Raw genomic sequence first — 18619 nt, forward strand, 5'->3', positions numbered from 1 at the left:
TTAATGAGTCTTATGTCCTTCTAAGAGTGCAAATCAAATAGTTTTAAGCAACATTTCTTCTTTCCAAGTAAATTAACATTACCTAAGTAAACCTTGGCGAAAGACGATTATTTTGGATGTTTGTTAGTCAATAATGAGGTTTATCTCGTCCACCAGAGATGTTCATGAAAACAATGCCGCTGGTGGGTGCAACGTCTCCTCAATAAAATGCCATAAACCGCATAGTCTTAACATATGAGTCAGCGCTGTATGACCCTTGTGGGTTTAGCACCTAGTTACTATAACAATAGTCTTAACATACTTACCGATACATAATATCATTTATATAAATATTATAGGTATTTTTTATTTTGGGGGGAGAGGCACCCTTCTACATGAACTTTCATATCTACAAGTGCACTAAGAGTGCCTCGCTCCTACACGAAAAAGGGCTCCTTGATACTGGTGAAGGTATCTTGATCCGAGGAACCTTGAAGCTTCTTATTTTTCCCAGGCATTGTATGACCCATTACGATTTTACCACTCCCCCTTTTTCCTTTAGAGACACAACAGTTAGTCAATCACTCTTGTCAGCAGCGTGGTGACACAGCAGCTCAGTAGACTCTCCCGTCTACTCATAAACACAATTCACCATAAATGTGTTAGACTACTGAGACATCATATCTAATGTTGTACTGCACTCCACTCATTCTGGCCTCAGTCTTTAAAACATTCACTGTTGGTGTCCTCTCTGGGAACTCGCCCACTGAATAACCCTTGCGGGTCAAATGTGTTTTAATGCGATTCTTGTGGAAAATACTGTATATATTTTCCGGAAATACGGTAATTTATAGGTAAATAGATGCCCTATATTGTATTTTTAAAAGAAGTATGTTATCGAAAATGGGAAACCTGCTGCTGGGGGTCAGTCGCCATTTTTTATTTTGAATTGGATACAACGTTAGTGTAATGGGAAGAATTTTTCGTGCTCTAGAGGTTAAATTTGGGTTGACACCTCTCAAATAGGAGGCGAAATTGCTGGATGTGCATTCCTGCATAACTTGAGATATCAGACGACTGGACAAGACAGCTCCAGGAACCTCAGATAAGTCTTATGTAGTAACCTGGCCAGTGTTATTTTCATTGTATTTAGATGCTTTAGGTAATAGATATGATTCATACAAATTATATTACAACAAATATGAAGGAGATTTATTAGTAAACTGTGTAGATGAGACTGAAGTAGATCTCATGATTAATCAGTATTATGAATTAGAGGAAAAGATTCTTTCTTGTAAAAGTCAGGCCTTGAATAAATTAAAATGTGTAAACCAGGCAGTTAGTCAGTCTGCTCCAACAAATAATATGTCTTTGCCAAAACTCCCAGAACTGTGTTTGCCTGTGTTTAATCCTGGAGAAAACTGGGAGGAATTTTGGTCAATTTTTAAAGCAGCTGTGCATGACAGGAGTGACCTAGCCTGTGTAACAAATTATTTTACCTCAAAGGACAGGTAAGAGGAGATGCTCACATACTCATACAAGCCTTTCCCAATGTAAATGACTCTTACAAGGAAGCAGTTGACTTGTTGAAGGTCACTTATGGTAATATAGAACAAAGTAGGTTGGATCTAGTGAATATCACTGTTAATTTAAAATCTCCAGATCACACTTACAAAGGTTTACAGCAGTTTAGAGTTATACTGGAGAGCACTCTCAAAACTTTAAGTAATAAATATAATCTGAAGGAATCAGACTGGTTATTGAGTGCCATGGTACAGAATAAATTAAACTATAAAACACTTGAATGGATCTCCAACAAATATCACAAGGGTTATTTTGGTCTGGAGGAAATAAGACTAGGTCTAACAAGAATTAATTGTGCAGTTGCAGACCAGCCAACTAACTCATTTTAAAGATGCAACACATAATAACTCTGAGGTATCTGTCAAGTTTCACAAAGGGAAAAATTATCCCAATGGTAATAATCAAAATTCATTTCCTAAAAATAGTTGCATAGGTACATATCAAGTAGGAAGAATCAGAAATAATGATTCTCCACAAGGTAAGAAGAATAAGTACCCTTCTAAGAGTAACCCAGTTAATAAGAAACCAGTCAAAGAAAAGAGAGATTGCCTTTTCTGCAAGGGTACGCATTTATCTAAGAATTGCAATGCATACAATTCATGGAATGATAAAGTTGAAAGATTGGAGGAACTTGACAGATGTATCAGGTGTTTGGGTAATCACAATGTAAAGGATTGTTATGCCAAATTAAACTTCTGTTATCAATGTCACAAAGGAAGACACCATATAGTCATGTGTAAGGGTCTATATGTTAATGTTGATAATAATGATAATGTTGACAATCCTGACACAACAGTGGCTAATGTAAAAATTGTTGCTAATGTTAATAATGATGGCTTTGCTGAAGTAGCCTTACCTGTGTTACAGGTAAAAATTGATGATAAAAGGCATAAATAAAAAATGTAACTGCATTATTGGACCAGGGATCCCAGAGTACTTTTATAAAACGTAAATGTCTTGATGGTATGAAAGTACAGATGGGAGATCCCACAACTTTAAAATTATCTGGTTTTCTCTCGGATAAAAGGGCTCAATTGTATGACACTGTTTATGTAACTGTCAGGTTGGACAATGAGAAAAAACGTGTTAATGTAGTAATTGTAGATAGATTTCCAGAGAAAATATCTACAGTAGGACTTAGTAAAGCTACAGAAAGACTTTCACATAATGTAAATTTAGCACCTTCTGGTGTAAGTGATGATTCTGTAGGCCCAATAAATATTTTGATAGGTAGTGACTATTATGCCTCCTTTGTAAAAGGTATGGTAAAGAAATGTGGTGTCACCCTTTTGAAGACTGCAGGAGGCCATGTAATGTATGGTAGGATTCCTCGTAATAATAATTCATGACTAGAGGAAACTACAAATACCATAACTGTGTCTTACTCATGAAGTTGTACCCCAGTATAATTCTTCCATAGAGGATGGTGTTGAGCCAGTGCATAAATTGTGGGAATTAGACAGCATTGGAATAAATGTAAATGAAGAAAGTCCAGACGATTCTTTTACTCAGGAGCAGTACCTGAAAGATGTAAAATTTGAATCTGGACAATACTGGGTACGACTTCCGTGGAGACTGAACCATCCAGAATTGCCCACTAATTACAGAATGGCATATGGGCAGTTAAAAGCTAAGCTCCGCAAACTGAGTAAGACACAAGAATTGTTAACTGCCTATAATGATATAATTGCTGAGCAGTTAATTAATAAATTTATAGAAGAGGTACCTCCTGAGCAAGCCAAAATTTATGGTCACTATTTGCCACATCACGGAGTGAAGAAGGATTCTAAGACCACTCCTCTGAGAACTGTGTTTAATTGTAGTGCCAGGAGTAACAAAAATGTACCTAGTTTAAATGACTGTTTGATGACAGGTCCGTCGTCGACGGAAAAATTAGGAGATATCTTATTAAATTTCAGAGTGAAGCACTATGCCTTTACGGCTGACATAAGTAAAGCTTTCCTAAGAGTGGGTTTACAAGAGTCTGACTGGGATTGTACCCGCTTCTTATGGCCTGAGAATCCTATTGACCCACTTAGCCCTCTGAAAACCTTTCGCTTTAGGAGCGTATTATTTGGTGCTACATCCAGTCCGTTCCTGCTTCAAGCGACGATAAATGCACACCTTAAACGTATGGAAAGTCCATTGAGTAAGGTAATGAGCAAACAATTTTATGTGGACAATTTCCTGGGTGTGACGTCAACTAAAGAGGAACCGTTAATGACTTATGGAGAGGCTAATAAAATAATGCAAAGTGCAAATATGTCTCTGAGAGAATGGAATAGTAATTCGTCCAAATTAAAGGACAAAATAAGTAAAGATTACCCTGGAGATGAAGTGCCAAAATGTAGTAATGTATTGGGTTTAAATTGGGATACTGAGAGAGATTTGTTAATGTTAGAACCTAATAATTACAGTATGCCCAATAAATTAACTAAGAGAGTTTTGCTTGCTGAAGTTCCCAAATGTTTTGATCCACTAGGTTTAGTGTCACCCCTTACTATAAGAGGGAAATTATTAATTCAGGAAGCATGGAAACTTAAATGTGCTTGGGATGAAATTCTACCTGAGGAATTCATTAACAGGTGGGATGAATTAATTGGTGATTATGAAAAAATTCCAATGTTGGAGTTCCCACACCAGGTGGCCAATCCAAATGGGAAAAATGTACTCCACATTTTTTGTGATGCTTCAAAATTGGCATATGGAGCAGTTGCTTACCTTCAATGTAATAGTGTTATTTCTCTTATGTCTAAGGCTAAAGTGTCTCCAATTAAATCATGTACCTTACCTCAGTTGGAATTAACAGCCATTTATGTAGGTGTCAAATTAGCTAATTATATAAGAAATAAGTTGCAGGAGATAAATATTAGCGACACTGTAATTTGGTCTGATAATGAGGTATCCTTACAATGGATTCGTAATGGAAACAGTAAAATTGTGTACGTACAAAACAGAGTCACTGAAATTAATCAGATGCAAGAGAAGTATAATAGTTTGGGTCAGCATATGTTAACATTTAATCATATCCCTGGTGAGGAGAATCCAGCTGATTTCTTGTCTCGAGGTTTATCTAATGCTAAATTTGTAAACACTGTATCATGGTTTAAAGGACCGAGCTGGTTGGTAAATAAAGCTAATTGGCCTGTACAAAAGGTGTATATGGCTCCTGTTGAAATTACTGTGACCACCGCTCCAATAGTTTGTCCTTCTTTATCCATTGATATAAATAGGTATTCTTCTTTACCCAAACTGATCAATGTAACTAAGTTGGTGTTTGAATTTCTAAACAAGATAAATATTTCATATAAGTTTTCACATCCTCTTGAATATTGGATAAAGAGGGTACAGGAGGAAATCTATGGAAATGAGATTAAATTGATGATGGAAAGAAAAATTGTGAAAGGTTCCATAATAGAGAAATTGGGGCTGTATTTAGAGAACAGTGTAATTAGGTGCAGAGGTAGGTTACAAAATGCTGAATTAGGTGATTATGCTAAACACCCTATCTTATTGCCCAAAACTCATCATCTAACAAATTTAATTGTGGTAAATGCCCATAAAAATGTAATGCATGGTGGGGTACAAGATACCTTAAATTGTATTACGGAAACTTTCTGGATTCCACAAGGACGGCAAAGTGTAAAAAGGGTGATTAAATTTTGTGTAATATGTCGCCGTGTGGATGCCAGATCCTATATGTACCCAGGTCCTCCACCGTTGCCAAATCAGCAATTTGAGTAGTTTAGCAACGAACTCCGGCCGGCCGCAGTGTGGAAAATACTGTATATATTTTCCGAAAATACGGTAATTTATAGGTGAATAGATGCCCTATATTGTATTTTTAAAAGAAGTATGTTATCGAAAATGGGAAACCTGCGGCTGGGGGGTCAGTCGCCATTTTTTATTTTGAATTGGATACAACGTTAGTGTAATGGGAAGAATTTTTCGTGCTCTAGAGGTTAAATTTGGGTTGACACCTCTCAAATAGGAGGCGAAATTGCTGGATGTGTATTCCTGCATAACTTGAGATATCAGGCGACTTCACTCCAGCTTCATGTGACCAGAGGTTCTGATGAAGGTTTTGTCTGGTCCCGGTATTTTTATTGTCAGGCAACGAGGAGAAAAAAAAAACACGTTCACATTGGATATTGATTTATTCCTATACATTTTTCGTTAGATTTTGGTCACTTTCTTAATATATATATATATATATATATATATATATATATATATATATATATATATATATATATATATATATATATATATATATATATATATATATATATATATCAAATTATATTTTAATGCTCAATTATTTGATGTAAATCAAGTATGAAAGTTTAAGTGTTAACGCACACAAGACTTTTGGACGAAACTCTTAATGAAATATTATGGAAAATATCAACTTGTTAACTGTACAAAACCAAAATTCTGCAACTTATGGAGGTAAATTTCTGAAGGTAAGTTCACAAGTTTTGAAACTCAATTGCCACAGCCCATTTCCATGTACATAATAAAATTGTAAATTATCTTTTATTTTTCAGCATTTTCAATACAGAGGTGAAAATGGAAGTTAAATAAAATGACACCAGTGTAAAGATTGATGATTGATGTTTATTTGTGGTCAGCTGCCACCTCTTACAATACCTCCTCCCGCAGGTGAAGCTGAAGTATGAGGAATAAGTGGCAGTAAGAAGATACCTGGTGGTGGTTCACTAACTGTAGCTCTTAGAATAAACAGATTGGCTGGTTGTCACTAGCAGTCCATCCCATACTGTGAGGATCAGGTACCAATCAACCAGCACCAGCAGGGATAAGTACTATCAAGTACTTTCCTAACAAACACCAACTCTCGCTGATAAGACTTGTACACCAAAGCTTTTACAGGTACATACATCTACCATGTCTTGCAAAATACATTCCAAAGATGTTATTAAAATAAAGCTGCCACATATTGCGAGGTGAGATGCCATCTTTGTTGTACAGAGCAAAAAAATAAATAAAATCCTCGAATCTTTTGAAATATTTGATGGTTCATCTTGTGGTCATTCCATTCCCTAATTTACAAATTCGCTGCCAATCCTGCCCAACTTTCCACTAAATCCCAAAACAGAAACTCGTGTAAGAATTAAACTTTCTAAAATCCACCTTTGGTTTGTATAACTCGTAACTTGTTACTAGCTCCCTCATGTCGACCAGAAGCCCTTCTAACTGCTCATAATAATTTCTCTGAAGCTTTCAACTAATTTGAACTTATTGCTTATTTTATCTGTAATTGAAATGTGGAAGCCAATTGCTATGATTGGATATGAACTCTTGACTGGATGTTTCTTTAGGAACAATGTATATTCATCCTCTGGAACCTAGATGACTATTTTTTAACATAATGAAAAAATGGCCGGGGTCACATGAATATATTCTCCCTTTCACCCAAGGGGGGAAATAAAATGTAGTTATGCATATACATAGGCCAAGTTAATTATTTTACGTAAGTTTCAGTAGGGTCAGGTTGGATTACTAGGGGTAGTTATGTTGGCAAATAAAAGAAAGCATAAAAAGTCCGCATAACTATATTTTTCTTCCTTTGGGGAGGCCTCCAGGTGATACAATGGCTGTCCCTACCATGTGTATCAGCATTAAACCCATAATGCTTACACCGAGGCTGTGGCTCTTCCCTTTATATTTCAAGTGCAGAACCAGATGCCAATTCTGCGAAGAGAAGTCGTGAGAAGGCAACATATAGAACAGTTTGTCATCATTTGCTGCTTCATCCTGTTTCTGGGCGACACCGCTACCACACCGCATGCAAGCCAGGAAAAAGCCAAAGTTTTCTTAACAAATTTTAGCATTTTCGAAAACTGCATGTACTAAAAATTTTGATCAGTGTTTACTTAAGCAGCTCGACGGAGCTCTTACCATACAATCAAGATATCTAAACCGAATGAACAAAATTTATTTCTTGGGTTAATTTGTATTTTAGGAGATAGTAACAACGTAAGTACTTTTATGCTTACTTCAAAATAAATAAAAACTGACACTGAACTGTCATTCACTTGAAGGTAATATCATGTATGGTTTTCGTAGTAGATACAAGTCACTGTATTATAATAAACAGGTGAAGTTGGGTTAAATCTGATTAGAACCCGTTGTAGGAGAATGTAAAATAACCTAATACACACACGCAAAAATAACAATATGTCTACCCTGAATAAGGAAGGCCATTGCGGAACTGTTATACAATAAGCTATAAATTATCATCTAACTCCGCCGAGCAGTTATAATAAATATTGACCAAAATTTTACCTAAGGATTTCTTTTAAAGTTGAGCTAAGCTAATGGTTCTTGCTTGCCATGTGGATTGGTCACTCGTCACCACCGAGCTACCTACACTGTGATGCCTCTACTCATGTATCCTAACATTTAGATTTGTCTGTCACTCAAGAAGTGTTCACTTTGTTGTTCTTGTCCAGGCAGGTGCGATATAGAACCTCACTGAGATGTGAGACGCACAGTAAGACATCTGCCACCGAGCGGCAACGTCTGGCACCACTGTTGCTGCTGCCGTCAGCGACGTCCGGCAACGCTGTTGCTGCCTGGGGACGTCTGGCACCGGTGTTTCTGCCGGGACGACTGGCACTGCTGTTGCTGCCGGGGACGACTGCCACCGGTGTTGCTGCTGGGGACGTCTGACACCTGTTTCTGCTGTCGCCAGGATTATCTGACACCGGTTTCTGCTGTCGCCAGGATTATCTGGCACCGTTGTTGCCGGGGACGTCTGGCACTGCTGTTGCTGCCGGGGACGTCTGGCACCGCTGTTGCTGCCAGGGACGTCTGGCACCGCTGTTGCTGCCGGGGACGTCTGACACAGGCTTTTGCTGCCGCCAGGAACGTGTGGTACCGCCGCTGGTGGGACGGTTGGTACCATCATGGGCAAAAGGCAGCGACAATGTTCTCACTCTTATAAGTAGCACAACTTTCGAAAATGCAGGAATTTATGAAGCTTATATCATTGAAATATTTAAATAAGTTACCTTCTACATTATTTTTTTTAGTTTGATAGTGACCTAAAATAAGTTTAATTTAATAAACCTTCACATGACGTATTCTTAATCATATATATCAGAATATTGAAAAACGTTCCTGCAGTTTCGTTGATGGTGATTTCTAACTGATTTCATATGAACATTTACATATATGCATGATACATGATTCTTCTAAAACAAGGAAAATATATTCTATCACGTTCAAAACATGTACTGACATGTATGTTTATAAATATGAAAGTGGACATGTGTATATATATTTTTAAGATTCAGTTTTCCACTATATAAATATATTTCGCCTCGGAAGTTACATTCACCACTTAGCGACATTTTAATATATATATATATATATATATATATATATATATATAGATATTTATATATATATATATATATATATATATATATATATAATGTATATATATCTATATATATCTATATATATATATATATATAATGTATATATATATAATATATATATATATATATATATAAAATATATATATTTATATATATAGATTATATATATATATATATATTATATATATATACATTATATATATATATATATATATATATATATATATATATATATATATATATTATATATATATATATATATATATATATATATATATATATATATATATATATATATATATATATATACATTATATATATATATATATATATATATATATATATACATTATTATATATATATATATATATATATATATATATATATACATTATATATATATATATATATATATATATATATATATATATATATATATATATATATATATATATATATATATCCTACACATTTAGTGTTGTAACTGTAAAATCATCTTTTAAGTTATATATTTCCACAAAAGATCAGAATTTACCTTTCTGGGTTTGTAAGTGGAGACATACAAGAAGTGTAGCAAGGCGAGAAAACAAAGCGACAAGTTAGAAGTGAATGTCTTCAACGCGTTGTATACACTACCAACACAACTCACTACCAACATTTGGCCTTGCGGGTAGGGAATAACCTCAGTCACGGTATTAAGATAGGAAAAATATTTATTGTCTAGCTTACAGTGAGCGCGATAGAGATGAGGCAAGATCAGACTAGGCTGTTACCCGGAGTTGGTCATGGCATACTTAGATAAATACAATAGATCAGACTCTGTAAGTCAATATCATTGAAAGTTTACTTAATGTAAGACTGTAACTTAGATAACAACACTCATTTAGCCAGGGTATAAGTTTTGAGATGGGCAGAGTAGCCTGATAGATCACCCACAAGTCAAAAGTCAGCGGCGGAGATCATTTAATATTTCTTCCAGCTCCTGTAGCCGACAGCTCTGGTTAGCTGGGCTAGGTCGTGACCTCAGCACTAGGCTGTGACCTTAGCGAAACTGCTTAATAAGCTGTACAAACACATATACATGAACATGGTCAGCACAACTCTCAGATCATCCACCAAGACGGTTGCAAGCAAGCAAAGTACAGCGCGAGATAACATTAATTTCAGTTCCAAGATTGAAGTTGTGGTTCTTTTTATGACAAGTTAAGGTTGGGTAGTACCCAGCCAGGTTCCTCCTGGCCAGCGAATATCACGAAATTTGTTCCTGGCTGGTTATTTTGGTTCATGTTACGGGGGACCCACACCCTTCCTGACAGTGTCAGCTACACTGCTGTTAACACGGGTGTCAGCTACACTGTTAACACTGGTGTCAGCTACAATGTTAGCACTGTGTCGGCTAAACTGTTGTTAACACGGTCAGCTACACTGTTAACAGTGTCAGCTGCACTGTTAACAGTGTCAGCTACACTGTTAACAGTGTCAGCTACACTGTTAACACAGTGTCAGCTACACTGTTAACAGTGTCAGCTACACTGTTAACAGTGTCAGCTAGTGTTGTTAACACTGTCAGCTACACTTAACACTAGTGTCAACTACAGTTGTTAACGCTGGTGTCAGCTACGCTGTCAGCTAATGTTAACATAGGTGTCAGCTACATTGTTATTAACACTAGTTTCAGCTTATTCCCTTAACTTGTGCCACTCCGCAATCTGGCGTCGCGGTGACGTCACAACTTCACTCCAGTGGTGATTGGCTGAGCCGCACGCTGCCCTGGCTCCGCCCAACTCTAGCCGACCAATCACCTGCAAGGAGAGAACGTTGTGTCAGACAAATTACTAACATACATATATATATATATATTATATATATATATATATATATATATATATATATATATATATATATATATATATATATATATATATATATATATATATATATATATATATATATATATATATATATATATATATATATATATATATATATATATATATATATATAATGGATATGACTTTATAAGCCTTGATGTCGTTTGTTACAGGGCCAGTCATGGGCAAGGGAGTCAGAGCCATCACAATCAATGGTTCAGATGTATATGGTTGAGCTCAGGAAAGACTGGCGGTGATGGTTGTGACTTTTAATGTTACAGCATTTGAAGAAGAGAGGGAGGAGGAAGACAGGCACCTCATTCTTGGTGACTCTGTCCCAGTCCAGCAGCAGGAACTCCAAACTAATGCTGTCCAGACCGTCCACTCCGGCGGGCAGGTCAAACACGAAGGACTCGTTGAATACTGGGTTTAATGTCCGCTTCTTAACGTGAGTCTTCTTCTTGGCCACCCGTTGACCGTTGTACAGCAGGTAGATCTTCACGTAGGGATCTGTGGGATAACCCGAGAACATAAGACATTACTGTACACTTCAAGACATTTATTAAATGAACTGTTACCACGTGTGGCTGCCTCATCAGCTTGTAGATGGTATGGTGGTACCGACAACTAAATAATGTAAAGACAGAGAAGTGTGGTAGGCTATTGGTAGTGGAAAGACGTATATAGAACAGTATCTTTTGGTTATACAATGTTTCGTCTATTTGTCCATGCTAGGCAGGTCCTACTGGCTCATGCTAGGCAGGTCCTACTGGTCTATGCTAAGCAGGCCTTATTAGCCCATGCTAGGCACGTCTTACTGGTCCATGTTAGGCAGGTCCTACTGGCTCATGCCAGGCAGAGCCTGCTGGTTCATGCTAGGCAGGTCTTACTAGACCATGCTAGGCACGTCTTACTGGTCCATGTTAGGCAGGTCCCAAATCTGCACACAGAAATCACTCCCTACGAAAGTAAAAGACTGGGCAGGCGATGTAAAATGCCCCCAATAAAAAGTAGGGGCGCCATTGGTACACTAAGGGAAAACACCATAAGTGTCCGGGGCCCAAGACTGTTCAACAGCCTCCCATCAAGCATTAGGAGAATTGCCAATAAACCCCTGGCTGCCTTCAAGAGCTGGACAGATACCTAAAGTCAGTGCCGGATCAGCCGGGCTGTAGCTTGTACGTTGGACTGCGTGCGGCCAGCAGTAACAGCCTAGTTGATCAGGCCCTGATCCATCGGTAGGCCTGGTCATGGACCGGGCCGCGGGGGCGTTGATCCCCGGAATAACCTCCAGGTAATCCAGGTAACCAAGTCCTACTGGCTCATGCCAGGCAGGTCTTGCTGGTTCATGCTAGGCAGGTCTTACTAGCCCATGCTAGGCAGGTCTTGCTAGCCCATGCTAGGCACGTCTTACTGGTCCATGTTAGGCAGGTTCTACTGGTTCATGCTGTACTGGGACAATTTTTAATAAAGGGTAAAAAAACACAGGGGAAATAATATGCTTGATTTAGTATTCAAACTACTAATTTCTTGGCGAGTTTTGTTCACATATTTCATCTCACTTAGACTGAATAGGATATTTATGTAATATTGTATATGCTGCTACATCTTACGCTTAGAATGATATTTTATAGGATTATGTGATGTAACATCTATATTTTATCTATATGTATAGCATAAACAAAAATAAACGGGGACTTGCAGGCTAAAGGCTATACCACGATCCGAGTCCCCTTTCCAGTGTTTTGTTTATTTACTGACAGTTGTTCATTACAACTTATATTGGGTTTATGTATAGTATATTTGGTCTCATAATGGGGTGTGTGTTACGTTTACCATCTCTGGTCGACCTCTTAATGGGGTGGGGTGCCCTTGTCTATAGAGTAACTTTCCATAAGTAACCCATTCTGATGATTGGAACGCACTGGCCTGGACACAATTATGCCTCCCACTACACTCATAGAAAACAATGTCTCTCCACGGTGCTATTATCTCATATTTATTACTTTCCAATAATCCTTGCCAAGGTGCTTACCATAATTCACGTTTATATTAAAAAAAATTTCTGATCATTTCAATTACGTATGAATAAATCCATGATGCAGTTGAGATTTTCCTTTATTGAGAATAGAAAATTCATGTGCTTGACGGCGCATTTCACATACACCAATATTCACTGTATAATGTATAATTAAAAACTTAATTATTACGTGGACTAGTAACGTTAATTTGTAATGAGCAGGATATATACACTGTATTTCTCTTTGCGTATAGGGTTTACTTTAATCCCTATTTTAGGAATTAAAATGCTGCCTTAATGACCCATTGACTAACCTCGTAGTGCATTAGTTCCTACAACTTACTAAATATAAGCACAAATATATAATTAGAACTCTACATTTTGAAGTATGATGATAAGATATATTAAAAAGAAACTTTTTGACAATATTCCCTGCAGAGTATTCCGTTATATTTTAATTGTTTTCCGATATACGTAAAAAAAAGCCAGATGTACGATATAAAACATGCCGACCATACGATTCAAAACATGCCAGACGTACAATTAAAACATGTTAGACGTATGATTTAAAACAAGGCAGACGTACGATTCAAAACATGCCAGATGCACAATTCAAAGCATGTCAGACGTACGATTTAAAACAGGAGAAATGTATAATTTAAAATAGGCCAGACGTACAATTCAAAACATGCCAGCCGTACGATTCAAAACATGCCAGACGTACGATTTAAAACAAACCAGACGTACGATTCAAAACATGCCAGACGTACGATTCAAAGCATGTTAGACGCCAGACGTACGATTTAAAACGTAAATGTATAATTTAAAACAGGCCAGACGTACAATTCAAAACATGCCAGACGTACAGCTCAAAATATGCCAAACGTACAACTCAAAACATGCCAGATGCACAATTCAAAACATGCTAGACGTACAATTTAAAACATAAATGTATAATTTAAAACAAGCCAGACATACAATTCAAAACATGTTAACCGTACGATTCAAAACATGCCAGATGTACGATTTAAAACAAGCCAGACGTATGATTCAAAACATGACAACCATATGATTCAAAACATGTCAGCCCAACAATTCAAAACATGCCAGACGTACGATTTAAAACATGACAAATGTATAATTTAAAACAGGCCAGACGTACAATTCAAAACATGTCAACCGTACGATTCAAAACATGCCAACCGTACGATTCAAAGGAAGCCAGACGTACGATTCAAAAACATGCCAGGCGTGCAATTCTTTCGACCGTTTGTGCTCCTTTTAAATTTTTGCCTTTGTATTTTTTAATAAAATTTTAAGTTCTCGTAGAGTGTTCATATGAATTTTTATTAGAAATTTAAACTATAAAATTTTGTCACATTGTTGCCATATCAACATAGCAATACTATCCGATTATTTAAGTATTTTGAAGTGTTTTTCTACCAAATAATTTCCCAAGGCAGAAATAAAGTGTCATTTAATAGTATTCATTAACTACCAATCAATTAAATTTGACAGCTATATTAAAAATGGTCTTAAAATACGCCGGTGTTGGTCAGGTGATGGAACCTCCAGCTGACAGTTTTCAAAATCATTATTATTTGATATTTCACTAGTATTTACCTCTGATTAGCTTTTCTTTGCATTAATTTTTGTTGATTAGATTAGTTTCCAACCTCATTAATTTTTTTCCTCAAAATAATAAGAGATAAAGACTATAATAAAGTAAATACAGATTGTAAAGATGTGTACCCAGTTCTCTCTGCCATCAACATTGTTGACGATGAAAGAAAATGGTGAACCACACACATTGTTTTTTGACTTAAATTGACTTGTAGTGGGTGAATTTAATTGTGCAATATTGAAATTAATTAGTGGAAAGACTTGTTACACATTGTATTAATAAACAAACGAGTGAAATGCTGGTATTGGGCGAATATTACGAGAAAACTTGTCAACATCCTCATGTTACAGTGCTAGAGTCGTGTTGGTTATCAGGATGAAATAAACGTAAGTTTTTATATTATTTGATGCATTTTACAATGTAGGGATATAGTTTAGTTTTATTAACACCAGGGACGGCATCAGGGCTACTATACTGGGCGACTTAGTGGTGGCTGTCAGGCTGGAAGGTAAGGAGGGGCTAGGAGAGTTTGAACATTATTATTATTATTATACTATTATTATATTACTATTATTATTACTATTAATATTATTATTACTTATATTACTATTATTAATTTAGTATTACCATTATTATTAATTATTATTATTATTATTTTGATTATTATTATTTCTTTGAGAGGTGAGGGATTGTTTTTTGCGCTACTCCTGTTCAATATCTTGTGAATCTGTAGCTGCTGACTCTTTCAATATACTGGTGACAATAACTATGTGGTATTGAACATATATGCTGTATTTTTTTTTTCTTTTTTTTAGGGAGATGCTTTAATGCTGGCGATGAGCTCTTGATCCAAGGAACTATACCTACTCTCCCCTTTCTTAGGTTTAATTTGATTGCCTCCTATTTATGTTTCTCCGTACGAGTGTAGCTCTCCACATTGAATGTAATATAGCTAATTAACTGTTGTGTATTTAAAATATATTTTAATTTATGACAGCCTGGGTGTGTGACCAACGACACTGATCATAAGTAAGTAGGCTTACAATCCTCTACTAGTACAATATTCTTGATTTTAGTGTCTAGTTGTAGTGCGGCATTAATGAAGACTAAGTAGTGTGAATAGTCTGGCTTTAAAAGTAACAACTCATAGCAGAAGTGAGTGGAATCTCATGTTTACTGTATACTAGGCAGAGTTAGGCCATACGTTTGACTCCCGGGCACCAGTGGTGAGTTCCGTTTCAATACACCAGCGGTTAGTTACGTTTCAATAAACCAAAGGTTAGTTAGTTGAAGTAAACAAAAGGTTAGTTGTTTCAATAAACCAGTGGCCAGTTATGTTTCAGTAAACCAAAGGTCAGTCATGTTTCAGTAAACCAATGGTCACTTGTTTCAGTATACCAGTGGTCAGTTATGTTTCAGCAACACATGATGCTCACACACACATCAGACGAGTTTTCTCCCTGACATATTATCACATCTTTCCTAGATGGAAACCCAAATTATGACATCTTTTCTAGATGGAAACCCAGGTATCATCATTCAATCAGTAGGGAATATTGCTCCTTTCTGTGCAGCTGGCATCCTGCCAATGGCTGTGATAAACATGTTAGAAAAAAAAAAAAATGTTAGTGCCGCCCTTGCCTGCTTTCTTCGTTCATTCCTTCGAACGAAACTGGCAAGGAATTTGACTTAATTTCGCAAATATCTTCCCCTCCACACCCCTCGTGTCTGCCGTTTAGCGATGTGCAGCCCATATGCGTTTAGCGCATTCTTGCAATTCCATTGCTACTGTTACATTAATAGAAGATTTTTTAGGTATTCATCATGGTTTATATTATCAGTAATGTGTGTAGACCTAAGCGACATTTTGGGGTAATCCTACAGTGCTATACATCACTTGCCATTTTAAATTGAGAGTGGTGCATTTGCCTTACTCTGACTATTTAGTTGTAACTATAAGGACTTTCTTGTGTATATCGGCGTTGTGGTTTTCCTGGTGATGTTCGTTGCATGTTGCGAATGGAGAATGCTTTCGAATGTGTTAAATAACCTTTTAGTCCCAGCGCTCTGAATATACCGCACCGCCTTGTGGACCATTTGAGACCCATAAACTGACCCGCGAGGTCGGAAACTGACTTAATATACCATAAACAGACCTGAGAGGACATAAACTGACCTGCCAATTGTCGTAAATGTGGTGATATCGAAAAGGTGTCGATGAAGACCTGTGCAGTTCAGGACATGTACTAAAGAAAGGTTTCTCTACGAGTGGCTTCAGGCGAAACGTTTCATTTAATAAATGTCCTAAACTTTATGTAAGTGTCATTAATCTGAGGGTCATGCAATCTGACTTGAAACCAAAACCCTGACTTAGGACATCACATACAGCCGAAGACAACACAAACATACCCATGAGGCCTGTGGATCTACATTCAGCATCACAGACCTGAAACATAAACTAGTTCGTGGAAGCACCTGAAACATGATAAACTGGCTTGATAGACCCAGAAAGATACCTGAGAGGCCGGTGATATCCATCTTAGGTAGATTTCTCGCCTTGAGGACCACGACTGTGAGCCTGTTGGCCGCAGGTTGGTGACACAAGGACACAAGCAGCTCTCCGCGGCCCTGCGAACGGATCTGTGGGTAACGAGCTCGATATCATACTGGAAAAATGATAATTGTCTTGCTACACCATCACAACACTCACCACCTGAGGGACTGGGAGGAGGCGCTAGGGTGGGGGGTGCTGGGAGGGAGTTGTGATGGTGTGCGAGATGGGAGGGGGAGGTGGTGAATGAGGGAGAAAGGTATAGGTGAGGGGGAAAGGTGTAGGGTGAGTGAGAAATGGATGAGTGATAGGGGTACAAGTTTGAGGAAGGATTGTGAGGTATGGGTGAGTGAAGGGGGAAGGGAGTCACTCACACCAGCAGCTGCACCACCCACTCGCCTCCTCCCTTCCGAATTCGTCTCAGTCATCACAAAGGTAACTACCATACAAGAACAACAAGCCTAATACTCAGCTCAAAATCTTAGCCATAATGCATCCTTTAATTAAGCAGCACGAACTTCAGGCAAAATATATTACGTAAAGATTTAAACTTTTTATTTAAAATTGCCGTTGAAAATTAAAAAAAAAATATTGAAAAGAACTAATATACTACTAGTATTAATGAAACAATGCAAAAAATGTTAAAATTTAAAAAAAAAAATGAAATAGGTGAGACTAACCAGGCTTTGAAGAGTCGACGACAGTACACCGCCAGACTGTTAGTAGTACAGACTTTGGGATATATGTTATGAGCTTTTGTGCGCACACACACACACACACATTACCTCGTATTCCCCAAACATTGTATGACCCAACAAGTTTAGCGTTCCCTCATAATTATAATAATTAAAGGCCTGAGAAAAGACGTTAGTACTACATTGTAGGGGAACGGTGAAGCTGAAATATTGAATGCAAAGTGAAATTAGTATGGAAATAGTGAACTGTGGTACAGAGTATGAGGTGTGAGAACACTTACCAAGTGGCAAGTGAATACAACGAATAGGGAATAAGGAGTGTAAACAGCGAGGAGAAAGAGAAAGGCCAATTTGTATAGATTTTATTAAAAAAATGTAGTGAGTTACCTTGAGGTACAGTTAGTTACCTTGCGGATGAGTTACTTCTGAGGGAGTGTGAGTTGGTTTGAGAGAGTGGGTTACCTGGTTACTTTGATGTTGAGGACGTTACCTTGAGATAGATCATATTACGTTGAAACAGTAAAGTTACCTTGAGGTAGAGCCAGTTACCTTGAGGGAGCGCGGGGTTATCTCCCTGGCGAGGCTGAGGGAGGTCTCAGTGTTGGAGAGGTCGAGCTGAGCCAGAGGTGACACAACCTCACCAATAATGTCGTCACGGGAGTACCTGTCGAAGCTGAGTACCACGAAGTGTAGAGTGATCACCTGTGTGTACGTTAGTGGTGGTTACTGAGTGAGTCATGGTGGTAGTAGTGGTGGGAGTGATGAACACAGAATGGCATTGATGGCAGTCGGGGTATTACTCACAGCACAACTGTGCCAATGGTTCTTTGGTTGGTAAATAGGTAATTAAAGAATATAGACTACGTTAGGGTCATTAAGACTACATG

The 18619-nt window shown here is 37.4% G+C and overlaps 1 protein-coding gene across 2 annotated transcripts in view; it reads right to left on the reverse strand.

The window, feature by feature from the left end:
• Positions 1-9439: 9439 nt before the first annotated feature.
• Positions 9440-18619, reverse strand: part of LOC128697843 (synaptotagmin-4) — a 93196-nt gene continuing 84016 nt past the window's right edge. Inside the window, exons 6-9 of one of the 2 annotated variants that reach the window (XM_053789788.2) lie at positions 18282-18434; positions 17003-17114; positions 11159-11352; positions 9440-10773 (exon numbers count right to left, since the gene is read on the reverse strand). In XM_053789788.2, the coding sequence (XP_053645763.2) occupies positions 10651-10773; positions 11159-11352; positions 17003-17114; positions 18282-18434 (582 nt within the window). In that variant the 3' untranslated portion in view covers positions 9440-10650. Of the gene's footprint in view, positions 10774-11158; positions 11353-17002; positions 17127-18281; positions 18435-18619 lie in introns of both variants that reach the window. The other variant, XM_053789787.2, reaches the window with a different exon arrangement.

Source organism: Cherax quadricarinatus, chromosome 68 (assembly GCF_038502225.1).
Source record: "Cherax quadricarinatus isolate ZL_2023a chromosome 68, ASM3850222v1, whole genome shotgun sequence".
NCBI lineage: Eukaryota > Metazoa > Arthropoda > Malacostraca > Decapoda > Parastacidae > Cherax > Cherax quadricarinatus.